General features: G+C 42.4%; 2 protein-coding genes across 4 annotated transcripts in view; one reads left to right on the forward strand and one right to left on the reverse strand.

Annotated features, from left to right (window-relative positions):
- The window catches only part of INTS14 (integrator complex subunit 14), a 31,132-nt gene extending 28,136 nt beyond the window's left edge, over positions 1–2,996 (forward strand). For 2 of the 3 annotated variants that reach the window (XM_019794145.2, XM_034660805.1), the window contains exon 12: positions 638–2,257. In XM_019794145.2, the coding sequence (XP_019649704.1) occupies positions 638–889 (252 nt within the window). In that variant the 3' untranslated portion in view covers positions 890–2,257. Of the gene's footprint in view, positions 1–637; positions 2,258–2,886 lie in introns of those variants that run through there. The other variant, XM_034660806.1, reaches the window with a different exon arrangement.
- The window catches only part of HACD3 (3-hydroxyacyl-CoA dehydratase 3), a 39,274-nt gene continuing 13,863 nt past the window's right edge, over positions 1,999–27,409 (reverse strand). Inside the window, exons 2-11 of the mRNA XM_002914254.4 lie at positions 24,366–24,408; positions 22,409–22,482; positions 21,001–21,165; positions 19,281–19,332; positions 16,893–17,003; positions 11,419–11,546; positions 9,716–9,828; positions 7,746–7,852; positions 7,025–7,156; positions 1,999–3,643 (exon numbers count right to left, since the gene is read on the reverse strand). Coding sequence (XP_002914300.1) covers positions 3,567–3,643; positions 7,025–7,156; positions 7,746–7,852; positions 9,716–9,828; positions 11,419–11,546; positions 16,893–17,003; positions 19,281–19,332; positions 21,001–21,165; positions 22,409–22,482; positions 24,366–24,408 — 1,002 coding nt within the window. The 3' untranslated portion in view covers positions 1,999–3,566. The remainder of the gene's footprint in view (positions 3,644–7,024; positions 7,157–7,745; positions 7,853–9,715; positions 9,829–11,418; positions 11,547–16,892; positions 17,004–19,280; positions 19,333–21,000; positions 21,166–22,408; positions 22,483–24,365; positions 24,409–27,409) is intronic.

Consider the following 27,409-nt stretch of genomic DNA (forward strand, 5'->3'; position numbering starts at 1 on the left):
CCCTGCAGTGGGCAAGGAAGAAGTCATCCTTCTCACTTTATAAATGAGACCACTGAGACCCACGGAGACTACACACCTCGACTGCACTGCCAAGTGGTTGATGGGGCTCTTTGTATTTCTCAGCTTCCATCCACTACCCGACCCTTCTTTTGTGGCAGTCTTTTCAGGTCAGACTTCTTGAATCCTGCAGAGCCTCCAAACGTGTTCACTGTTGTTCTTTTTGAGGCGCAGTCAGAGAGGAGGCACCGGAGGGTTCAGAGCTCTCTGAAGTTCGGGGCTAGCCTTTTTCATACCTGAGTAACAGGAAAGTCCTCCTGAGAGTTAGGGGTGAATGAAATGATGTGTGCAGAGTGTCTCATCGTGTTTGGTGTAAGCGCTCATCAGCTGTGGTGATGACCACCTGTGTTTCAGTCAGCCGGCTTTCTGATCACCTGTAGAGGAACTCTCTTGTCATGTCATCACACTTTCTTGTTCCTGGCATCTCCGTACAAGCATCTGTTCTCCCGTCAAAATGCTCACTTAAGTTCGGGGATCAAGAAAAATGTATTCTAAGTTGAGCACTTAGAAAGTATGTGACAAGGGAAATGCATTTCAGGAACATTGGTGAGTTTTTTGTGGTTTTTTTTAATCGTTTCAGGAGCTAAACCGTTTACGAAAAGCTGCCCTGGCATTTGGTTTCCTGGACCTGCTCAAAGGGGTGGCGGACATGCTGGAAAGGGAATGCACGCTGCTGCCCGACACAGCGCATCCGGACGCCGCCTTCCAGCTGACCCACGCTGCCCAGCAGCTCAAGCTGGCCAGCACCGGCACCTCCGAGTATGCCGGCTACGAGCACAACATCACGCCTTTGCACACAGACTTCTCCGGGAGCAGCACTGAGAGAATGTGAAGCTGACTTTGGGAGCCTTCCTGCTTTTTTCATTTCAGGTGAAAATGATTAATGTAAAAACTCCAATTTGTTCACCTGTGCAAGAGCCACCTGGAGACCTCCCTGCGGCTGCCTCGGAAGCAGCACTTGCGGGTTTCAGGGACTCTGCTAGAATCTGAGGAGGGTTCTGAAGGGTGTTTGGCTGCTTGGGCTTTGACCTTAGTTTTCGGGGGCTGAGTCTTTAAGCCCAAAAAAACCACTGTTGCTCCCACGATGGGCACATCTCCTGAGAAACTTAAAGGACTGATGAGCGCAGAGCTCTCCCCATTTCCTCAGGAAACCTAATCAGCGAGGGTTCTCTGGCTTCCAGAAAGGCACCTTCTCTCTTCTCCTCTCCCAACCGTAAGGACATTTTCCAGCTTCTGTCCTTGGAACAAGCAGCCCAAACTGTGTGGGATTTGCTAAATACAAACCCAACACAATTAAGTTTCAGAACTCTCCTTAGAACTTGGGCAAAAACTTGATGGTAACCCTTTGGTGCTTTTAGTATGTCTTGGGATACAGACTTTTAAACAGCAACCATAAGTGTATAAAATGATTCCCACTTCAAGTTTTGTTTTTGGGGTTTTTTTTTAATGGAAATAAAATACTTTATTTTCTATAAAATGGATTCACTGGGAAACTAATGGGTGTTCGCCTTTCAGTCTGTCCTATCACCTGAGTGTAATTTCAACTTCCTAAGTGGCACAGATTCATAAATCCAGAGAGTTCCTAGGGTTCTATGTGAACTTCCTTGTTTCTGAACACTGGTTAGGTCTCTGCCTAAGCCAGGTTCCACCCAAGTGGATTCTGACAGATCACTGTCGTCAGTTATGGTACCAATTCATTCGCTAACTTCATGACATTAGGCAAGTCATGTAACTTCTCCAAGCTTTCTGTCATCAATGCTTTTCACATTGCTCTGTGGACTTCCTGAGGTTATTCCTCCCGCAGGCTTCACCCCAAGCAACCATTTTCACATGCGGAATTTAACATATCACCACGCTGTATAATATTTTGTCTGAACAAAGGACTTTATCATCAACAACCTGAAAACCTATCAGACTAAAATGATCTTTAAACACAAGCTGTTAGGATTTTGATTGTAAATGTTTAATAGAAATACACAATGTTTTGCTTTCTCAGATAGCAATAAAGGAGTTTATAACAATCACTAAGAATACAGGCTTCTGCCACAAAGATGCAGCATATACTGCAAAGCTGATCTGTCCAAATAAACAGAAAGTCAGGTGAAAACATCAAAAGTTAACACAAACAAGTGTTGACAGAAGTTACAGACAAGCAAGATACCCTTCAGTGCAATGAACTTGTAAAAAAAAAAAAAAAAAATCAGCCAGCCTATGCTAATCCGATGTTTTTGGGTCAAACCAAGTTTCCGTGTCAGGCTCAGAGAAACAGCATAACTCACGGAGTCCCCTCTCCCCCAAGAACAATAGGAATGGCAGAACAGAAAGAACTACCATGCTCTTAAATTATTTTATACAAACATTACTTCTAACACATCTTTTACTTGGTTAACTTGGAATGTTTTAGAGGAAACAATGATATTTTTGACAATGGCCAAACTTTACAATGTCTGCATTTTTCTCAGTTCCTCTGTGGGTGGGTTTCTCGCCAGGAAGCTTTGTTAAGCTTCTCCAGCCAAATTTCTCACTCTGTTTTCCCTCTCCGAGAGCAGACCAGTGAAACAACAACAGAACAAAGGCAGGCGTTTCTGAGGTCAGTTCCACCAGTCACTCTGAAAGGTTTACAAGCCAGCGCAGAGGAAGAAGAGAGCCATTTTATGTACGGGCAAGGACTGGTGTGCGGGCGCGTTTCGTCCGCTTCCTGGTTGCCACAGGCTGCACAGCCAGCAGCTGTCTCACTGCTGGTTTGACCCTTCTGACACCTGTAGCCATCTGGGTTTGGAACTCGTATAATCTCACGGTTTTCTAAACTAACGTTTCATCTTTCTTTAGTGTTGAAGACCGTTCTGATTTAGCTAGGAATGAAGTAAGTGATCATGGTGTTCCACGGTTCTGACTGGTTTCTCCCAGATCATTCTGTGCCTCCCCAGTGCACACACAGGTAAGCACTGTCATGATAGGTGGTGGTAGAGGCCAAAAGACGCTCAGGTAATATGTGTCCTCTAGCCCCACTCAGACTCAGAAATGTTTTATCAGTGCCACCCAACTTGACAAGTAACCCCTTGGGCACAGAATGCTTAAGGTCCTGCCTGAATCACTTTCACATCCTCCTAGAGAGGCAACAGTGCTCTATTCCCCGGAGCAACAGCTGAAATGAACGAATACCAGCTATAAGAATGGCCAGTACCGGGTAGGGTCAGGGCACGGAAGCAGTATCTCTGGCCCGCGTGACAGCAACCAGACAAGGAATGCGTGGGGGTAGGGCTGAGTATTTTGCTGTCATTAATGGAATACAGCAGAATAAACCTGTCATCAGATATCAGGAATCCATGTCATGCAAGGACTATACTAAGATAATACGGTAAATTCGGGAATGTTACTGGGGGACACGGAATAAGAGCCTCACTGAGAATTTAATCATGTAACTTTAAAAAAACTTTTACATCAGTACAAGAAGGTAAAACTGTAAGAATTATAGATTAGGCTCAAACTGGCAAGAAGTCATCTAAATCTTAGTGGACCTTTTTCTTTTTTTGTCCATAGCGCCGCCTGCGCTGTTTATAAAGGTGACGGAAATTTATGTACAACCCTGAAAAAGAAAAAAGCCAGTGAGAAAAGGGTATCTTTGTCTCTGTTCATAATCAGAAGCTCCTGGGACGGGACAGTCTCTAGATGGCTGCTTGTCCTACCCCACGTCACTGTGCTTACTGCAGGGTGCTCGAGAATTACAACTCTGACCAAGTTCTCATCAATGCACTAGAGACCACTCGCTTTTTTCCCAGTGGGTTTCCTGGGGTTTTTCCTCCTATATTCTGAGAATTTTCAAACACACAAAAAGTAAAATACTGTACAGTAAACCAACACTTAAATCTAAACTTAAATTTTTATTATATTCACTTTGTCACCTGTTCCCTCCCATCTCTCTTTTTTTTTTTTTAAAAAAGATTTTATTTATTTATTTGAGAGAGAGCCAGTGAGAAAGGGAACACAAGCAGGGGGAGTGGGAGAGGAAGAGGCAGGCTCCTAGCAGAGGAGCCTGATGTGGGGCTCGATCCCAGAACACTGGGATCACGCCCTGAGCCGAAGGCAGACGCTTAAAGACTGCGCCAGCCAGGCGCCCCTCCCATCTCATTTTTGATGTATTTCACTAAGTTGCAGACATCCATAAACTTCACCCCTAAACTAGGAAGTAAATTAGAAAATGCAGGATTTCAGCATTAGAAAAAACTTTAAGTCCTACTTGACCACTAACTAGTTCTGTGGCTTAGCCTTACCTCAGTTTCCTCATTGTACAAGAAGGTTAAAAACACCTATTTTACAGGCTTAATATGGGAGAATGTATGTTTACAAAAGCACTTTGATCTATGTGCAAACGTAACTGGGTGTAGTACTGCTTCTAAATTACACAAATTTAAGATTTCATTCTAAAGAATAAAAACTACATTGTAGGCAAACTAAATATGAGTAAAAATTTTGTAAATTAGAGTGCACAACAACATAACATGAAGAAAAGCCACTAGGGTTAAAGCACATTAAAATACTTATACCCTTCTAACTTTTCTAGTAAGATATTTTAAGTATCTTCCCAATATTTATTCCTCTTTTAACACATTGACTATGCACACCTTATGGAGCCTGGTTGCAGTAACACTAGCTTTATCCAGTAAGAGAGGTAAAGAACTCTTTTAACAAGTGCATTTTCCAAATTGAAGCATACTCCCTTCAAGGGCCAAACATTTTAACATATTTTGGTTAGAAATCTTTCTGAAATAAATTATACCCTTTCTGAAATAGAAAGGAAGGAGAAATTGAATAAAATGTAACCTCTGACAAAAAAAAAAAAAAAAAAACCTTTGGCAAATGATCTATACCCATAATGTGCAATATGTAACTGTTCTTCTGCCATGTGCTGGTACCCTGAGGGGCTCCTAAGGGGGCTGCTCTCTTGTCCCCCGATGCTAAATGAACTGAGCTTTGTGGCTTCTTGGATTTACTTTTCGTGGTCTTCCTCTCACTGAGGTAGTTAGTCTCCCAGATGGTCCCTAATGGTCCTCCCTCCTGGTATCATACCCTTGTGTATCCCCTCCCATACTGTACCAGGTTGGTCTGTGTAACCAACAGAATACAGCAAAAGTGATGGTATGTCACTTCTGAGATTAGGTGATAAAAGGCAGTGGGGACCTGATAAAGGTGGGAGTCATGTCTACAATGGTAATCATATTACAATTTATGAATTAAATCAAAATAATGTGTACCTTAAATTTACACAATGTTATATGTCAAATATATTTCTATAAAAAAGATACTTTTTTAAAAGATTTTATTTATTTGTCAGAGCACATAAGCAGGGGGAGCATCAGGCAGAGGGAGAAGCAGACTCCACGCTGAGCAAGGAGCCTGATGTGGGGACTTGATTCCAGGACCCTGGGATCATGACTGAGCCAAAGGCAGATACTTAATGACTGAGCCACCCAGGCGTCCTTATAGATGCATTTTTTTTTTTTTTAAGGCAAAAAAAGAGTATGGCTTCTGGCTCTCAAACCACTTGCTCTGGGGAAGCCATGTCCTGAGCAGCCACATGGAGAAGTACTGTGGCAAGAAGCTGAAGCCTCCTGTTCAGAGTTACATGAGTGAGTCTGGAGCAGATTCTCCAGCCCCAGTCAAGACTGCAGAAACTGCAGCCCCCGCCGGGCTGACAGCCTGCCTGAAACCTCAGGAGGGACTCTGAGCTACCCAGCTAGGCTGCCTCTGACCCTCAGAAGCCATGTGAGATAATAAACATTTATGTCTTAAGCTACTAAGTTTTGGGGTGACTTGTTACACAGCAATAGATAACTAATATACCATCTGTTGTCATATCCTGTTGCTAGAAGACCAGACAATCATACTTATTTAGGGCCACCTTAAGATTTTTGTGAACTAAAACAGAGAGAAATATGTAAATTATATTAAAATGCATTAGAGGGGCGCCTGGGTGGCACAGCGGTTGAGCGTCTGCCTTCGGCTCAGGGCGTGATCCCGGCGTTATGGGATCGAGCCCCCACATCAGGCTCCTCTGCTGTGAGCCTGCTTCTTCCTCTCCCACTCCCCCTGCTTGTGTTCCCTCTCTCACTGGCTGTCTCTATCTCTGTCAAATAAATAAATAAATAAAATCTTAAAAAAAAAAATGCATTAGAACTGGGACGCCTGGGTAGCTCAGTTGGTTAAGCATCTGCCCTCGGCTCAGGTCATGATCCCAGGTCCTGGGATCCTCCCTGTGTTGGCGCCTGCTTCTCCCTCTCCCTTTGCTCCTCCCCCTGCTTGTGCTCTCTCTCTCTGCCAAATAAATAAAATCTTTTTTAAAAAAAAGTATTAGAACTTTATCTAAAGTAAACAGTCCTAATGATTAGGAAGGCTTTTAAATCTCTTATATTTGCAATAATTAGGTTTATTTCTTTTAGTTCTTAGATTTCATGAATTAAGGAAAAGATTTGTGATTTTATATAAACTAATATATAAGCTGGTTTTACACGAGGAGTGGGGTGAGGGGACTTTCCTATTATTAGGTAGAAGCTTTATGACAGCTCTTGGCTGCTCAGAGGCCTTGACTGCCTTCATCCTTCCTTGCTGCCAGTGGTATTATCACCTCTGTAAATTTTGGATAAGGAATGTGTCACTGAAATTAGTAAAATTAAAATGTGCTGCTGCTTCTACTTTAAAAGAGCCTCTTACATTGTTTTAAACATGAAATAGCTTATGGTGAATTCCCAGTGACCAAGAGCACGCCAAAAAATCATTCAACCACTGTTGATTTGGAAGAAATACATGGCATTTTCTCCTCGAGGATCTGTTATACAAAATAATGTTTCTCTAATTCTATACTACTCTTCTGGAAATAAAAATCCTAGTAAAGGCTTTGAAAACTTTGAATCATTTAACTCTACCCTCTAAGAAGTGATAGGAAAAACTCTATTACAGAGCCAATACTTACCTAAAAATAACATTATAAGATAAATCTGAAGAAAAAAGGAAAATCTAACTTTGATTTTCACTGGATATGGCAATGTGAAACTGAATCTTCCTGTTTCGTTGAATAGTGGAATGGACTGGATCACTGAGACAGCTGAAAGTAGAAACAAGAACCTGTCAGAAGCAAATGAAATACAGTGCTATCTACTGAGAGAAGCTTCTAGCCCCCCACGGTGTCAATTCTGGGTGTGCTGAAAATGCTTCCTTCCCCTTAGTACAGAGGGCTCATGCCTATTTCATTTCTCCCCCTAGTTTTTAGAAGCGATGAGCCTCCAAGCTGACAACAAGATGAAAGGGGAAACATTCATTTTGACAGCACTGAGCTTTAGTTTTCTATTTTATAAAATGGAGAGAAAAATCCCTACTTGACTCACTCACTACATGTCTGTAAGAATAAAATGAAGTCATTGATATGAACCTGCTTTGGAAAATTCTAAATACCATATAAATAGGAAGCATACAGTACATGAACGCCCAGCTTCCAAACCTTACAAAAACAAGGTACTTCCCTGGAATAGTCTGGGTATCAGCAGTATTATGGAAGGAAGCCACTAGAAAGAAATTCTTAGGTCTAACACCTGTATATCAGACTAAGGCTGGCAGAGGAAGGAAGCAAGCTTTGGCCTATCAGCTTAGCTATTCCTTGGAACTAAGCTTATAAAACCTAGCGTTCTTGAAAGTACCTTCTGCCAAACATCCCAGAGGATACAAGGGAATCCACAGAGTGTAACGAAGCCATGTGAGCACCTTCCAATCCATGTCAAGGCAGGAAAGCATGTAGAAGGGGTACCTATCAAAAATAAGGAATTAGGATGTAAAAAGCCACTTCAGGTCCTGAATGCAACTGTAGAACATCATTCAAGAAGAAGAATTTCACAATTAGCCATACGTGGCTTCTATAATTCTTCAGAACAGAATTATAATCCTGGGCTATCTACCCACAAACTCCCATCACACTCTTCCCCCAATTTTCAATGGCTGTGAACTCTCTTTGGTGGTAGACTAAGTTTAGGTCCTACAGGAACCCTCTTTGGAACAGTTCAGTATATGAAATGAATGCTCAAAAGCTCTTTGCCTTTATTACTAATTCTAATCTATGTTCTAAGTAGGTAAGGATGACACACACCTGGACAATTTCTCTCCGGAAAAATGAATGTTATCAAAGTAAACGGCACCTGTGTGGTTCAGTTGGTTAAGTGTCTGACTCTTGATCTCAGCTCAGGTCATGATCTCAGGGTCATGAGATCAAGCCCTGCTTAGGCTTCATGCTGGGCATGGAGCCTGCTTAAGATTCACTCTCCCTCTCCCTCTGTCCTTCCCCTGCTCTAGATTTCAAAAACAAAACAAAACAAAATTCAAAATTAAAGTATACAAAAGATCCCTAATCTAGAATCAGATATACTCTATTTAAAAAGAGGTAACACGGGGCGCCTGAGTGGCACAGCGGTTGAGCGTCTGCCTTCGGCTCAGGGCGTGATCCCGGCGTTATGGGATCGAGCCCCACGTCAGGCTCCTCCGCAATGAGCCTGCTTCTTCCTCTCCCACTCCCCCTGCTTGTGTTCCCTCTCCCGCTGGCTGTCTCTATCTCTGTCAAATAAATAAAATCTTTAAAAAAAAAAAATAAATAAAAATAAAAAGAGGTAACACAAAAAAGAAATTTTTCTTCCCACACAGAGTTAATATTAAGTACTTATAATCTCTTTTCACCTTTGTGTTGGTAGATTAGAGGGTACACCAAATACTAAGGGATTCAGACCACGGTTAAGACACAATCTAGGGGCGCCTGGGTGGCTCAGTCGTTAAGCGTCTGCCTTCAGCTCGGGTCATGATCCCGGTGTCCTGGGATTGAGCCCCGCATCAGGCTCCCTGCTCAGCAGGGGTCTGCTTCTCCCTCTCCAACCTGCTGCTGCTTCTCCAACTACCCCGTGCTTGTGTTCCTTCTCTCGCTATCTGTCTCTGTCAAATAAATAAAATCTTAAAAAAAATAAAAGACACAATCTAGGGCTACTACTGCCTCTTCTCCCTTTCAGCTATTAACTTTGCTAAAATATGTCCAAACCTAGAGGTGAGGAGTCAATTTGCAAAACCCCTGCTCCACCTGACCAAAAAAGAGATGGAGTATGGGTGGTCTGGTAGAGAAGAGTACCTCTACTTTAATTGGATCTTTTTTTTTTTTTAAGATATTTCTTCTGTTGACAATTGAGAATGGCAGAATCAGATAAGAGGTTGATTCAAACTTTAGTAATCTTGTAGGAGAAGCTTTATTTCTATCATTCCTTCTAGAAGGTTGTTCTTCACTAGTTCCATCCAGCCTGACTACTCCTTCAATCCCATGTCCCTTTCTAAATTCTTCCACGTGGATGAGTCCTCTTTCCAACAAGACAGCAAGATCCTGAATGGTAAGATGGGTTTTTCACATCTCTCCACCTTTCGACTCCCTCTGCTCCCCAGTGCCCAGGCCGGTACTATGATCCAATGAATGCTTTAAAAAAAAACATGCCTCACCTTTGCAGAGCACACAGATGCAGACAGAGCTCTCCACACACGGAAACTTAATCTCAAACCAAACGAGACTCTGACTAAAACTTCCTCCAGAAGAGAGCTGCTCCAGAGAGAGATGCATTCAAACCACCATGCTGGCATTTCTACCCACCTGAAAATTTCGATTGCACTCCACGAATAAAACACAAAGAAAACCACAGCTTTGTTCTGCATTTCTTCCATGGTGCCAAAGATGATAAACAAAATGAAGTTTCTCCCACAAAGCTATTAAAAGAACCCAAAAGAAAGGAAAAAGCTTAAAAATATATTCTACAAAAACTATATAAATGTGTTACCTGAAACCTAGTCCCACTAAATTCAGGGTAAAAAGAAAAAGACTGAGGGGCACCTGGCTGACTCAGTCAGTGGAGCGTGTGACTCTTGATCTCGGGGTCATGAGTTCAAGCCTCACACTGGGGGTAGAGATTACTTTAAAACATTAAAAAATCATAAAATCTTTTTAAAAAGGAGGAAAAGAAATGAAAGACTGAGCTCAGCTAGTTTAAGCCTCTGTTCCAATTTTGGAACAAGTTAAAGTAAGTACCCAAACCAGTTTTTCTGAGTAGACTGTGTATATGTGTGTGAACAGATCAACACAAATAGTATATTTTCAAAAAGCACTCACACACATTCAAACACAGTGTAAAGAGTGCTGCCACGAGAACACATGTCTGCATAACCCAAGTTAGGAACCAGAACCTCACCAGTGCGGCAGCCGCCCACATGTAACTACTACCTTGTGTTAATTACTCCACTGCTTCTCTATGGGTTTCCTGCTCATGTACATACTTCGAAATAGCATGCTGTTTCACTTTGCCTTGTTTTTCAACTTTCTGAAACACACTGTGCTATACTTGTTTCATACTCCGTGTTACGCTTCTGAGCTGCAGTCATGTTGGCGCATGCCCGACTCCAGGAGGCTCTGCTCACGCTGCATTCTCCATGAACGGCACTCCCTGGAGCCGCGCGTGATGTGAGGATGCTGAACCCCTCCCTTCCATCGTACCCTAGAAATTCTAGCCTCATGCTTATCTGAACTACTCCTTGACATACAAAAAAATATTATTCCAAATTAGTGGCTCCCTCACTACCCTCTTTTATTTTTTAAAATGAACAGAACAGCCTCTCTCCAAGAACAGAAAACCCAGGAGTAACAAGGCTATTGTATTAACACTCTATCAGAATGCCAGGGCTGGTGTACCAGAAAAAGGTAGAACTATAGAAACAGGACTCCAGGAGAGACCAACCAGCAAGCACCTGTTGCCCCCCCCCGGGGGGGGTTAATATTATGTAATCACAGTTAGGAAATAGGGCAAGGAAGTTAAAAGACTTTGATGCCCCATTCCTGATAGCAATCTTCCAAATATTAGGAAACAACATAGATGTATCAAGGGAGGGAAGAATCCCCACACCAGTCAAGAGAGTCCCCTTCATATACAGAAGAAAGTCCAAAGTGAAAAGAGCTCCTAGGATTGCATTGCCTTCACCTACCCAAGTTGGGAGGAGACCAAGCACAACTCTACCTGAGAAGATTGTGGGTAAGTTTTTCTGCTCCTGCTTGAGAATCAAGTTTCCCTAGTTCTAAAGCCCTTTTTATAACTGTGATTTCATGATGATGTTATAAACAAACAAACCAGACCTGAAATGGCAGAAGTCTACTTTGGAAAATACCCCTGGGCTTAAAGTTTACCTCCTTTTTCAGATAAAACAACGCTATTTTTTTTTTTGAGATAAGAGATTTTTACTCATTGCCACTTCCCAGCAAATTGTGGCGTACCTACTAAATGATGAGATCTGAGGTCAGTTGTTCCGTACCTGGATAAAACAAGGCATCAGTGGTGACTTAGTGACACCGATTGCTGCATTGATAGTCTCCACAGCTGACAGCATTTGGCAGAAATACATCATGTCGGCCGAGGTGTGGAATGTGTCATAGAAGGACTCTATGGGACAAATACACATTAAGGGTAAATCAAGCTGCAAATTCCAACAGAATTATTTCTCAAACTGGATACCTACTTGCATGAAAGAAACTTAAGGAAAAGTATAATAAACAGCCACAGGGATTCAAGTTTACAATCCTAACTAAGCTGCGGGGGACCAGGCCTGTGAGGTCATGAATAGTAAACTCTACCGGTTATTAGAAAGTTAACACATAAACCCTGTAGGTCCTTCTCATTTTAAAAGACAAGAAAAGGGGTGCCTGGATGGCTCAGTGGGTTAAGTGGCTGCCTGTGGCTCAGGTTGTGATCGAGCCCCACGTTGGGCTCCTTGCTCAGCAGGGAGCCTGCTTCTCCCGCTGCCTGCCGCTCCCCTTGCTTGTGTGCGTGCTCTTTCTGACAAATAAATAAATAATATCTTTAAAAATAAATACATAAACATCGGTTGAATAGAAGAGGCCCTTGAAAAAAACTTAAAGAAACCCTCTAATATTTTTGCAAAAATGATCCACTTTACAATCCTGCTAGAGTCAAATGTGAAATGAAGAATGGTATATAGTGTTATTATGTAATTTTGCCAGAAAAATTCCATCAGTAAATTAGTTCAAAATTGGACTAATTCTTTTCTCTGAAGAATTAACGCAAAATTACATTTACAATTTTAATTTCACTACATATAAGTCAAAAAACATTCTCATAACTTTAAATCGCCCTTTTCAAGACAAAATCTCAACCGAGTCTTTTTGTCGCCATTTACAATGAAATTCTGGTGTCCATTTTAAGGGGATTCACTTTATTTTTTTTTTTAAAGATTTTATTTATTTATGTGACAGAGAGACAGCCAGCAAGAGAGGGAACACAGCAGGGGAGTGGGAGAGGAAGAAGCAGTCTCCCAGCGGAGGAGCCTGATGTGGGACTTGATCCCGGAATGCCGGGATCACGCCCTGAGCCAAAGGCAGATGCTTAATGACTGCACTACCCAGGCACCCCAGGAGATTCACTTTAAGATGCATTTCTCTTGGGCAAAGCTTTAAAAAATGAGGACTTCCGTTTGGAAAACACAAAGCTGTGACTTAAGATTTGGCACATGGTGAACAAAAATTAGATCTTGTGGCTTTGCTTTGATTTTACATCCTTGTTTCAATTCAGAAATAGAAATCTGATTTCTAAAATGACAGTTACAAAGAATTTTAATAACATTAAAATGCTTATAATTTTGTTTTTAAAACAAGACAGAAATGGTGTACACAGTAGGACTACAAAGTTTCACTGTAGGAGGAAAATTACATATGGCTAAATGCATATTTTTTAAAGATTTTATTTAGGTATTTGAGAGAGACAGAGAACACGAGCAGGGAGGAGAGGGAGAAACAGGCTCCCCGCCGAGCAGGGAGGCTGACGCAGGACTCGATCCCAGGATCCCGGGATCATGACCTGAGCGGAAGGCAGACGCTTAACCGACTGAGCCACCCAGGTGCCCCAATGTGTGGCTATATTAATAGTGATGGACAATGGCTTATTCGCCTCCCCTTCTCTCCCCCCACAACTCCATCCTGGTTTCCCCCACTTTCCGAACTGGCTTAAATCAGCACATTTACTTTTATGATATGAAAACAAAAACTTTTAAGTAGTAAAAGGCACTCATGTTAATGGGATGTGAGATACTACCAGCAGTGGGAGTATATAATACAGTATACTGGGGGCGCCTGGGTGGCACAGCGGTTAAGCATCTGCCTTCGGCTCAGGGCGTGATCCTGGCGTTATGGGATCGAGCCCCACATCAGGCTCTTATGCAATGAGCCTGCTTCTTCCTCTCCCACTCCCCCTGCTTGTGTTCCCTCTCTCGCTGGCTGTCTCTATCTCTGTCGAATAAATAAATAAAATCTTTAAAAAAAAAAAATAATACAGTATACTGTGTCTGGGCAGGATACATGAAAATCCTTAAGAACAATTTGCCATTTAAACTCACAATTCCATATCAGGAATTGTTCCTTGTTCTCGGGAAGTTTGGTCAGTTGGAAGGATATACACCAAGGTGCCGAGGATCTGTTGCTCTCGTAGATGGGATTACAGAAGAGTGTTTGTTTTATGAAAGTCTTTATTTCCTGATTTTTCTGTGATTAACACATTTTTATAATTAGAAAAAACTTTTAACTTTATTTTTTTAAAAGAGTATTCCTTAATGGAGAGCTAGATAAGCTCAAACAAGAGTTTCTCCATAAGCCCAAGAGTTTGCTAGTGTTTCCTTAGCATACGAAGTTTAGCAAGTACACGTTTACATGAAAAACCAAGCATAGGTGCGGAATTTGCCATTTACCAACACCCTTCATTCAAAAGGAGAAAACTGCAAAGGGCAAACTGGGTGCCAGGTGCCAGGTCCTTACCACATCTCTGACGACTGATAAGGGAAGAATTAAACCAGAAGCTCCTTTCCAGAAGGTGGTTAGTAAGGGGCTGAGAACCAAAATAGAAATGACAAATCCAAGCAGCTTAAACACATGACCCAGATAACTTAGGCGCTTTTGGACTAGATCACCTAATGGCCTGCAGGCTTGCACAGGAAAACGGAGAATCAACCTAACGACGTTAAACTAAATGATTAGGTATTTACATGTCCTTATTCATTCCATGGGACTTGTGATCAATCCACAGTAATAAAAACCACAAGTCTGAGACGTGCCTTTTTTTTTTTTTCCCAAATAACTCATCTATGTAGACCTTTGGTCACGTGAGACTCTAAGACACTAGGCATTTGGGAAGTTCTTCACTAGCCTGCCGCTGTGCTTTGCAGAATTCTTAGGTGATAAGAAGGCTGGAAAAACAACATACACTTCTTTGAAATGACTCTAGAGCTAAATGACAATTCACCTACTACAAACCTCAGATGGGAAAATTTAGGACTAAAAAATAAAATAGACTATAGGATTTTTTTTCTTTTTTTAAACAGAGTCTATATTTTCCATTATACTTCTATTTTTCTGATTTCTTATATAAAATAAAGACACATTTTTAAATTATCCACATCCAAACCATTTTTAAATGGTGCATTCCTTCCAATCTTTTTGCATGTATTGGTGCAGTTTTTTCCCCTTTTTATACGATGTGAGGAAACTGGAAGAACGAATTTATCTAGTACTTTTTTAGCCTATCCTAGTATTTCTCCATGTTACTATAAACTCTTTAAATACTTTATATCTGCTTCACAACAGCCCACTGAATGAATATCGAAAGCAAACCCTCACTGATGGGCATCGAGGTAGCTTCTAACTTGTCACTAACAGAAATAACGCTACAACGTGTACCGTTTGAAAAAGCTTTTCTTGTAGTTTCAGTGATTTCTTTAGAACATACTTCCAGAAGTAAACTAACCAGATTCAAGGATATAAACCATTACATGTCCTTACGCGCTTTGCCAAATTATTTTCCAAAAGAGTCATTGTGCTCATAGCCACTCATGTGTCTACTTTAGCCTATGTCCTCCTAAGTTAGCTATCTTTTTTGACTTCGCAAAACTGACAAAAACCATATTTTTATTTCCTCCATCATTATTGAGTTAAATATTTTTTCTGTATATTAAATTGGTTTTACTCCCTCCCTGCACATGACTTCTGTTTATTTATCTATTCCATAGAGTCTATACATTTTTAGATCAATTTGTAAAAAATTCTGTATATGTAATCAACCTCTGCTAGTATTGGCTGCAATTTTCCACCAACCCTCCATTCCCCATGCTACTAACCTCCATAGACTTTTAATCTTGAGTGTTGTCTTAGCTGGGGTATTTTTAGATACACAGGAATTTAGATATTTTATGTAGTCAAATATATTGACCTTACTCTTGATGATTTCTTCTCTTTTAAGCTAGAAAGTCCTAACCTTCCACATGAGACTTTTATAAACATTTACTTGTATCTTGTTATGTTTTAAATTTTTTATACAGGACTCTTAAACCCTTTGGGGGAATTTTTTTTTTTTTTAAGATTTTATTTATTTATTTGACAGAGATGGAGACAGCCAGTGAGAGAGGGAACACAAGCAGGGGGGAGTGGGAGAGGAAGAAGCAGGCTTATAGCAGAGGAGCCTGATGTGGGGCTCGATCCCATAACACCGGGATCACGCCCTGAGCCAAAGGCAGACGCTTAACCGCTGTGCCACCCAGGCGCCCCTGGGGGAATTTATTTTTGTACACAGTGTGAGGAAAAGAGTCGAAGAGATTCCTTGCCTCCCTCATGCAACCAAACCTAACCAATTTTCCCTGGAAACATTAGAATTCCCATCCAATAAAAAAGTATTGGATATTTCCCTTTCCACTGACTCATGATTCCTTTTATATCATATATATAATTAGAAGATATATATATAATGTAAAAGCTATTTCTGGACCACCTAATCTGCTCTATTGATACTCTCTTCTTATACTAATGCTATCTTATTTTAACTGTCATTCTTTCATATCAGACAGAGAAAGTGCTCTCCCATTACCCTTTCTTCCCCCAAATTTTATTACCTATTTATTGTTCATAATATAATTTCAGAATACTTTAGATCACATTCTCAAAAATTTTCCATTGCCATTTACTTTCTGCCAGAATTTTGTTAAATACAGTTTTAAAAAAAAACATACAAATTAATTAATCAAGAACAGGTATCTTTAGGACAGTCTTTTCATTCAGTTTTGGAACGGTCCATTTGAGAATCTACTTAGACTCCCAAAGGGCAAGATCCCTTTTGGACTTGCATTAACTTTAGCACCGAAAATACCACCTAAGTTTATTTGGTTACAAATGAACTACCATGTAGTGAGCAGAGAAAGGAACACTAGCCCAAGATGTGCCTCTGGCCAGCTGTGTGAATGTGGACCATTTCTAAGCCTGTTTCCTCACCTGTTAAATGGACACAATCTCCAGCCTGCTTGTTTCACAAGGCCAAGGGAACTCAGAGACTCGGAAGTACAATGAAAGGACTGAATGCTACACAAACGTGGGGGGTTATTATTAATACCAAAGGTAGGGTACTACTGACACCTTTGGTGGGTAGTAGGCCAAACTACTGACAAAAGAAAATTAGTGTTGGGGTGCCTGAGTGGCTCAGTCGGTTAAGCATCTGCCTTCGGCTCAGGTCATGATTCCAGGGGCCTGGGATCGAGCGCCGCATCGGGCTCCCTGCTCAGCGGGGAGTCGTCTTCTTCCTCTCCCTCTACCTGTGGTTCCCCCTACCCATGCTCACTCTCTCTCTCTGTCAAATAAATAAATAAATAATCTAGGAAGGAAGGAAGGGGAGTAGAGAAGAGAGAAGAAAAAAGAAAAGAAAAGAAAAGAAAAGAAACTAGTGTTGAAATTTTGTGCTTACCTTTTCCCAAAATAAAGAACCGCACAGTCATGTTGACAAAGATCCAGGAGAATCCCAAGAACTGCACGAAATTATACATGAACAGGTATCCTTTCTTCAAGCTTGTAAGAGCTGCAAAGAAAAGCAAGACAGGAAACTGTTACAAGCAGAGCTGCAACAGAGGGGTAGGAGGGCAGACCTGGTTGACTTCAACCCCTCTCTCCCATTGGGTGCCCTGAGCTCCCAAACAGATACCTGGCCCAGATCAGCACCAGCCTGGGCTCCTAGGCCCAAAGAGGAAGGGGTGAGGTAAAGATATGGACACTGCACTCCGAGGTATGTCTTTAGCAGTCTTTTCCCTCATGGCCTTGAAGGGTAAGGGTATAGACATAATAAATCCAAGGAGAGAAATTACTTCTGGCAAAGAACGACTGACCACCTTAGGAGGCATTAAAGAAGGGAAATAAAGCTACACTCCACTCCTGCTCTTGTCTTTTTCATATAATCTACAGTTTCTTTGTTTCCCACAATTTTTTTAAGGTCATATAGTCAAACTTGCTCAAAGAAATAGAAACATAACAAAAAAAGAATTTTGATATTTGATCACATTTGCATCCAACAAAGGATCAACTGAACATCCACAAGGTGCAAGGTTCTCAGGAACACTAGTGGGATTCAAAGATGTTAATTAAGACTTGACGTCGCCCTCAAAAAACTTACAATCTGAAAGCAAGAGAGTAAGAGGTTGCGTCTTGTGAAACCCTCAAGGTGAGAAAATGACATTCGGCTGCGGAAGTGGGAAGCAGGCAGGTCTGCAGAGATGACATGGGGCCTGCCCTGTGCTTTGGAAGATGGGTAGAATGAGGACATGACCAAAGAAGGAGAAGTACAGCCTGAGAGGCAGGAGGATAAGGAATGTTAATTTTGTCTGCAGCCTAAGGCTCGCGAAGACACAGCCAATTACAGAGTTAAGGAAGGAGTAAGGAGCTTAGAGTCATGGTCCAGTCAAAGGAGTGGGGCAAAGGAAAGGATAATTCTCAAGAGAAGAGCTAAGGAGCTCAGCTCCTGCTGCTCCGTATTTATTCCTAGGCTACAGATCCTCTGCACGTAAGCCTCGGCGGATGCTCAAATAACCACGCTAACTAGGGTGGTCAATCGAAAGCAACCTAGTCCTCAGGAGTCAGACTTTTCGCAACACTTAACTAAAATCTTTTCTTCGAAACTACAAAGTGTATTAGACTTCGCCATCTAAAGAACTTACTTCATCAGGAAACTTCATGAATTGAGATAAAACAGTAAAAGCATTATCTAATGTCCTAAAAATCCATATATAAGAATTTTTACATGTTTTCGAAGTTTATCCCTCTAAACCCCCCTCCAAAATTAACTTAAATTTCAAATAATTTTCAAGCTCATAATTAATTTTAATCTCAAGTCTTTATTCTTTATCTCTAGTAACCTTCTCCCCTTCTTTGTTTTTCTAAAGGAATATTTCTCTAAATTAGTGATTATTCAAATCTTTTTCTAAAGCAATGAAACCTTTTCAAAACGAACTTTATTCAAAACCTAACACATAAAACACAAAAGCAGAGCAGCTCTAGTTGAAATGGACCCGCTTGCTTGGCCTGTCCCTCCAAAGCATCCCTGGGAACCCCTGGGGACCACGGGACATAGTTTGAAGACAGCCACTCTAAAACTTTCCCCTTCCTTCCTTACAGCATGCCACATAAGTGCCCCTAAAACCTGAAAATATATGGACACATGAAAAACCATGATTTTATTTTGCTTTTCAGCATGCATTTTGTATAGACTTTCGTGGTCCTCCCCCTGGAACGGATGCTCTCAGACAGCAGGTGCTCTGAGGAATTCACCGGCCCCGCCCCCACGGGCCTGCGACAACGCTTGCACACAGCAGGAAGTGGACGGAGGGAGGGCTGCTGCATATCGTGTGTGTGTCGCCCAGAACACAATACACTTACAGAGAGCTGCTTGCTTCTCAGCAGTTGGACGGAGAGAAACAGGAATAGAGTTTTTGAGGTTGAGAACCACACTCGTCTGGGAGAAAAACACCAAGCTGGAGGAAGTGTAGCCTTGGACCTACATGGTGTTTCCACGTGTCTAGGCAAGGCCTGCTGCCACCTGACAGTGGGCCAGTCCAGGAGACTGCGGTTCTTCCCTTCTGCTAGACCAGCTTTGGTGCCCTTGGGTGCTGTTAGGCTCCAAACAGAGGGACACATTAAAAGGAAGTCTTCTGATGTGGGTGCACACAGTGTAAGCCCTGGACGTGACACAGTCCTCATCACCTCACACACACAGTATTGGCTCTCCTGCCGCATCGCACCCCTCCATACCCCCATCTGTATCGCTGGTTAACTGGTAACTACCGCAGCAGCGGCAGGGGCAACTTACTTTCAGGGGAGCCTTGGCTTTCAAGTCTCAGTTTGTTTAGGCGTTCTTCTTCCTAGAATTCAGACAGAAGTTTTCCAAAAACACAGGTTAGAATTCCCAGATGCTCACAAAAATCCACATGCTGGAAAAGTGATCTGACTCCCTCAGAGCCCCCTCCTCCAATCGTGTCCACGCTTCACTGGGGCAAATGTCCTAGCTCATGGTGCTGACACGCCTGACTGCTCCCTCACTGGGCAGCACCAGCACCACAGAATGCCCATCCAGTGCTCACAGAATTCAACCAATCATCTGGCTTCCAAACTACAAAGCGGACAGTCTTAGAATCTCGGGAGCTGGAATCTCAGACCCCCAGAAGATTTGTCACGGTCATGGAAACAAAGCAGAATTTTAGGGCAGGAAATAGATCGCTGTTCTGTTTTTTTTTTTTTTAAGACTTCTAGATTTTTAGTAGAATTTTTCCAGAAGCTAACTTCATGTCTCCAACATCAATAAGAACTCTCGTTAGGTCAATATAGATACAGATGGATACATACAGAAATTTATAAGTATAGATAGTATAGGACTGGGCTTGCCTGCACACATATAGTTCCTCATTCTGCCACCTGAGAGGGTCTAGAAGCATATCTAGAGCCCAGGTCTTGGTTTCCACTACTATTCCCCACTAAAAAGAACAGAGATCCTTGAAGAATGGCTGCCTCTGGGGCTGGAGCAGGGAATACACAAGATAAGCCTGGAGCAGCTTATAGTGCCAGAAATTAATAATGTCCAAAAAAAAAAAAAAAAAAGCCCCACAATGACGGAGCTTTGTCAAAAGGACTCGAGCCAACTGAAAGAGCTTCCAATGGCTGAAGCTGGAACAACAGGAATAACGAAATAAAAAACATACAAATAACATAGTACTGGATTATAAACCAAACTATAAAAAAAATATTCATCAGTCCATACAGATATAAATGATTGACTAAAAACATGGAACAGAACAGGCAAATCTCCCAAAGAGAAGAATTCCAAATAAAGTACGTAAATACTCAGCAGTAAGGATGGGAAGCATAACTCCCCACTCCTTAACATGGGCTAGACATAGTGACTTCCATCTGAAAAGTACACAGTAAAGAAAGAGGGGAGAGTAACATTACAGTGGAGAAACCGGACAAACATTACCTCAGCCAGATGATCAAGGTTAATATAAGCAGTGGTAAGTCATGCTGACAGTATATACCCTTGATGGGACACAATAAGAATGAAACCTCTGTGGTCCTCTTCCCCAAAATCCCATCATCCTGTCTAATCACAACAAAAACATTCAACAAATCCCAGCTGAGGGACAATCTACAAAATATATGACCAGCACTTCTATAAAACCATGTTTCCAGGGTGCCTGGGTGGCTCAGTCGGTTAAGCAACTGTCTTCGGCTCAGGTCATGATCCCAGGGTCGTGGGATCGAGTCCCGCATCCGGCTCCCTGCTCAGTAGGGAGTCTGCTTCTCCCTCTTCCCCTGCCCCTCCCCCAGCATGTACCCTCTGGTGTGTGCACACATGCACGCTCTCTCAAATGAACGAATCTTAAAAACAAACAAAAAACATGTTTCCAGGTCTTTAACTGAATTTGCAATTTTGTCCTTCTTCAGTCAGACCCAGATAGGTATCTGAGGTGGCCCAAATAACTTCCAAATAACTTGTGTTCCTTATGATTTGTCTAAATCCTAGCATCCTTACTGACCTTGGCTCTGAGCTCCATTTCTGCATCAGACTCGTCCAGCCAGCGATCAAAGTCAGGGGCCAAAAACAGTGGGCGCTTCTCCTGCTTAGTGAGTCTCTCCCACCACTGACTCACTTTCTTCTGTACTGTAATGTTTACCTGCCTCTGGGTCAGTTTGTAAACCGGCTAGAAGAGAAAGGGAGAATGTGAGAACGCCCTCTCCTTCCCGTCCTTCCCCTGCAGGGGCGCCAAGCCAGTGTGGCTACGCAGAGAAGCTGCTCAGCGTGCTCATTCCCCTTCCTTCTCTGTTCCTACAAGGAGTGATGCAAACAGGACCTCTGGACCAAGGGCTGGTACAGCAAAGCACTGGTAAGAATGGCACTGTCTTTCTCTGATCCTCCAGTGACTGACACAGGAGGCAGTCAGGCTAAGAAAGGCGCAGAGTTCTGGTTATCCTTAGGAAACTACACGAACCTCCTGCCAGATCTCTGCCATGCAAGGCCTCTCAGTGCATCCTCACCTTCCAACTCTCCTTCCATGAAGATGACGAAATTCCAACCTCAACAGTTCCCGGCAGAGCCAGCCCTTGTTTCAGAAAGGTCTACTCAAGGCTGGAACTTGGCTGGATCGGTTATGACTCTATCACAAGGGCCAGCCTGGGGCACCCTCCCAACTAAACTCAAATTCTTAGAGGCTGTTCCAGTTCATTATTCCTCTCCATGGCCTCTTCCTGTGCCTCTACAGCAAGACCCTGACAGGTTCTCTACCCCTTAAACCACCGCTGACTATTCAACCAACCAAAACAGCTGGGCCCTCCTGCACAGAGAGATCAGTATGCTCAAGCCCGCAGAGATAAGAGTGTAATTCCAGAAACTGGAATCCACCTTCTGCTAGGTGCTCTCTCTTCCTGTCAGAAAAGCCCCACTGAGCTCCGAGAGAAAGGAAACTTCAAGGATACACCCCGCATTCTCTCTAAAGGTCGGCTGCCTCCACCTTTTCTGATTTCTCCTGCCCCTGAAGCAAAGTCACATGAAAGCAAGGCCCTGGCGTGGGCTTCACCTGCCTTAAACTCTGCTCCCTGCCAGTGCCATACTCCTCTGTCTTCAGTAACACCAGAGAGTATCCGAGCTGGAAAGGCCCCCAAGGATTTCCTAGTCCAGCCCTTCGTTTCACACACAAGGAGACTCACGGAAGTGAAGAGACTTGTTCACGCCGATAGTAAATGGCAGACAGAGCCCAGATTCACCTCGGGCTCTCTGACTTTCCCACTCCCCTGCAGCTAAACTCAGGACGCAGTTCCCAATAAGAGAACTATATTTTCCTTTGGTTTTATCTTTCCCCCCCCCACAACCCCCAACCCCCTATTTCACTGAACTATTCGTATTTATTTCCTATAAGGGAAAGGGAAGTGAGAAAAGAAAGGACATACCTCTGGTTTCACAAGGTCTAAGAACTCCAAGTGGAATTCATAGACATTGTCTCCTTTGGCGCCGTGTCCCTGAGCTATAAAGAAAGAAATGTGGGTTACTGTGAACCGGCAGAGCAAGGCCATCCAAAAGCTTGGTGCAGTTCATTCAGAAATATACAAACAGGAATGGGTCCTGCCCAAATCAACGGGGGCTTGTGAGCAGAGCTACTCAGACAGCTAGATAAGCTGAAGCCCGGACCAGAGTTTATCTCCATACGTCCTTCTGATGAGCAGTTCCAGAATATTTACCTCATCTTCCAATGTGGCCTTAATAATAACCACGTACAAATAATAGGCAGGAAAAAGAGTACCGAAAGCAAAGCCAAAGGTATCACGGAACTATAAATTCAACTTTCACATATACTTTGGCACTGAATCCAGGCCAGAGAAATATCAGGTAGGTGTATTATCTTGACTGCAGCTAAGAAAAGCTGCAGGGTATATAGAAATGCCGACTGTCTCAAAGAAAGCTCTGAATCTAACACCTCCCAAACAGGGACAGAAAATGAAGAAGCTGACTTCTCCTTTAACACGTCCTGAATGGAACAAAAGGGAGAAACATAATTTCTTCAGCTCATTCCTAAGAGAGGATACATGGATCTGGGAGAAAAGTCCCTGGGGTGACCATTATGCCATTCCCATGCCTTGACATGGTTCCTTTCCCTAAAACAAACAGGTGCCATGCCTGGGTGCCAAGGACTGCTGGACATCCCTTCCCCTCTCACTTTCTGACTTGTCCGTCATTTGGTTCCCTCCTGGGATTCTCTTTCCTCATCGGGCCACCTGTGGTATAATTTGCCTAATATTTGCTACAGGGCGCTATTGTTCTCTAAGACCAGAAATTCCTTAAGGTCAAGCAGTCCATAATCTCCGCGTGGCAAGATACACTTCCATCACTTAACTTCCTTTCAGATGATTAACACCCAAAAACTCTGAGCTGCTATCACAGATGCTCCCGTCTCGAAAAACAGATACAAAGGCCAGGCTGCATGTTCATGCAAGCGTATGGAGATAGATGGAATGAATCAACAGTAAAGCAGAAACTCGTCAATATCCCATCACCCCGGTCACTTACTAATGATGTTCCAAGGAACTAGAACAAAGAGTAGGGAGAACGCCACCCCACTGGGTGACAAGGAATCCAAACCTACCCTCTCAGGCACAGCAGCGTATCTGCTGACAAACCGAGGAGAAAGGAGACGGAGGCAGACTGACAAAATCAAAGACTGTCAGAGCTGCAAAGGCTTTAGGTATCATCTAGAATGCTGTTTCTCAAACTGGCCCGTGAGTGTAGCATCAGAGAGCTGCACAGTCTCATTAAGAAAATTTCTATGTTTTGTTTTGATTATAATCTTAAAAAAAAAAAACCAACTATATTCTGGATCCTCTAGTTGGCTACCTTATAATCAAGGACTGACACGCAAGCTTAGCGGCTGTGTGCACAGCTGCAGTGGAGCCACGTATCACTTAAAGTGACCATACTTAATTCTTAACATGTTTTCTCAAACTGGGGTCCATGGCCCAGGAGGATCCTTAGGACATTTTTCTCAGGTGTCCATAGGTCCTAAAATTTGAGAAATACAGATTATACCCAAATACCTTCATTTTATAAGTCCAGAAAAATCAATAAGTTGTCCAAGGATAGCAGAATTAGAGCCAGAAGACAGATGTTCTGATTTCCAGCCCGGGATTCTTTCTCACTCTATCTACTGCCTCTCCAAGAGGGAAACAGGACTTCTAAGTCCTAATAAGTTATTTGACTTCTCTGATCATATATTTCAAAACAATCTTGTTTACCCCAAGAACAGCAAAGAGGTGAGCATCAACAGAAAGTGAATAAGACAAATGGAGAAAAAGAAACCACCACCATGCCTCTCTAGCTGTGTAGAGAGCTGGGAGCACTTGCCCGGGTACTGACCTTTGAAATGCAGCACATTTTCAGTGATGCTGATGGCAGGATTCTGTGAAAAGAGACCAAGGATGCGAGAAGGGCATTTTAGTAGGAGAAAAATGAAATTAAAACAGGGGCTTACTTCCCTCCATCCTTCCCCCTTAGGGACTCGGCCTCCTACCTGTGCCTCCCCCAGAAAATATATTTAGTTGTTTATGCACAGCTCTGTGCAGGGCTTCTCTGCGTCTGTCTGAAATTATAGGCATCTGAAGAAAAACCTATGCTGTTCTAACCATGCAGAACAATCAGACCCTGAGTCAGTCCATTCTGATAATGGCAAATGGTACAAGGTGCACTGGGAGGTGTTTCCGGGGAGAACACAGATCGCTAAGACTCAGTCCCTGAGCCGAGGAGGCCGGGAGTCTAGTGGAACAGATGATGAGTCACTTCCTGTCAGAAGATCTCAAATAGTATCAAGTGACATATGCTCGAGACCAAGAGAGTAGGAAAAAGCAGTAAGTGTTAGAGTTGTTAACAAGAGGGAAAGCACAACAAAGAACAGGATGGCGAGGAAAGTTCACCAAAAGTGAGACCTATTATACTGCAACAGGAAGAATAAATCCATTCCAGGAGGTGGAGAGAACGCTGACAATTACAAAGGATTTCATATTCAAAATGAACCATGCAGTGTCCTCGCCTCAGGCTCCATGCTCTTAACCCCCATCCAAACCAACACTAAAGAGATCAAAATTCTCCAGATTGTTCACTTATTCCCAGAAGTTGCTACATGACTTTAATAGCATAACTTAAAAGTGAAACCACTTAGCTCTTTTTCTCAGTGGATGAGAAAGGACTCACCTCCTACCTCCCAGCTCAAAGTGAATAAGCAGGAAGCAGCATGTTTCCAGTGCTGTAACCAATTCGTTTGTTTTTCTCCTGCAGGGTCAGCTCTCTGTGCTCCATTATTCAAGGAAGGAAACCAGTAAGATATGGTTGGAGAGGGGTATACCAATGGGGAGAGGGAGGAGCGTACGTGCTCTATTCACAGCCAAGAGTGTTAGAAAAAGGTAAAGAATGAAGGCTTGGGGGGGGGTGGCATTTGAGCCAAGCTTTATGTTGAGAACCTCACTAGTGGGAGTACAGACTTCAGGCTGAGATGCTTGCTCACCCAAAGGAGCTAAAATTCTAGATGACCTTCTCTGTGGCAGGAAGAGGGAGTTAGGGAACCTCAGCGAAAGAGGCTATACTTCCAGGGGCATGGTTCCTCAGTAAGGCAAACAGGGTTTTGATGTAAGTATTTTCATTAAAGCTAAAGTTCTAGAATGTCTTGGAGGTAAGGTTCCCACCCAGGTCATTTCTTGCCCAACTCATGTGTTTCTCATAATCTAAATCACTTGGAAGGAAAAAGGAATGAAATTGAATCAGTAGTCAAAAAACTTCTGACAGACAAAAGTCTAGGACCAAATGGCTTCATTGGTAAATTCTACTAAACATTTAAAGAAGAGTTAATACCCATCTTTCTCAAAATATTCCAAAAAATTGAAGAGAAAGAAACACTTCCAAACCTATTCTATGAGGCCAGCATTACCCCAATACCAAAACCAGACAGACACCACAAAAACAACAACAACAAACCAGACCAATATCTCTGATGAACAAAGAAGCAAAAATCTTCAACAAAACATTAGCAAACTGAGGGGCGCCAGGGTGGCTCAGTCAGTTAAGCATCTGCCTTCAGGTCAGGTCATGGTCCTGGTCCTGGGATCCAGCCCCACATCGGGCTCCCTGCTCAGTGGGGAGTCTGCTTCTTCCTTTCCTTCTGCCCCTCCCCTGGGCTGTGTGCTTTCTCTCAAAACTTAAAAAAAAAAATATTAGCGAACTGAGTTCAACAATACATTAAAAGGATCATACACCATGATCAAGTGAGATTATTCCAGAGATGCAAAGATGGTTCAATATTCCCAAATCAATCAACATGATACACCACATGAACAAGACGAAGGATAAAAGTCATATGATCATCTCAATAGATAAGAAAAATCATCTGACAAAATTCAACATCCAATGACAAATACAGTGATAAAATTTATCACTATTTATGATAAAGCCTCTCAGCAAAGTGTGTGTAGAGGGAATACACCTCGACATAATAAAGGCCATGCAAGACAAACTCACAGCCAACATCATATATACTCAATGGTGAAAAGCTGAGAGCTTTTCCTCTAATATCAGGAAGACAAGGATACCCGATCTCCTCACTTTATTTAACACAGTACTGTAAATCTCAGCCACAGCAACCAGACAAAAAACAAAAACAAAAGGCACCCACACTGGTAAAAGAGAAGTAAAATTGTCACTATTTGCAGATGACATGAAACTATATACAGAAAGCCATAAAGACTCCACCAAAAAACTAGTAGAACTAATAAATGAACTCCATGAAGTTGCAGGATACAAAATCAACATACAGACACCTCCTGCACTTCTATGCACTAATAATGAATTACCAGAAAGAAATTAAGAAAACGACCTCATTTACAATTGCATTAGAAAGAATAAAATAACCTAGGAATAAATTTAACCAAGGAGGTGAAAGACCTGTACTCTGTAAGAGTACTGTAAGACACTGATGAAAGAAATGGAAGAGGATGCAAATAAATGGAAAGATATATATTCCATGCTCATGGATCAGAAGAATTAATATGGTTAAAACATCCACACTACCCAAAGCAATCTACAGACTAAATGGAATCCCTATCAAAATACCAATGGCATTTTTCACAGAACTAGAATAAATAAGCTTAAAATTTATACAGAGCCACAAAAAGACCCCAATAGCTAAACCGATTTTGAGAAAGAACAAAGCTGGAGACCTCATGTTCCCTGATTTCAAAGCTATAGTAACTACAAAGCTATAGCATATATACGGTATACTGAAACAGTATAGTACTTGCACAGAGACAGACACATATATCAAAGAAACAGAACAGAGAGCCCAGAATTAAAGCCACACTTCCACGGTCAATTAATCTATGGCAAAGGAGGCAAGAATATGCAATGAGGAAAGGACA

The sequence above is a fragment of the Ailuropoda melanoleuca genome, chromosome 5 (assembly GCF_002007445.2).
Source record: "Ailuropoda melanoleuca isolate Jingjing chromosome 5, ASM200744v2, whole genome shotgun sequence".
Lineage (NCBI taxonomy): Eukaryota > Metazoa > Chordata > Mammalia > Carnivora > Ursidae > Ailuropoda > Ailuropoda melanoleuca.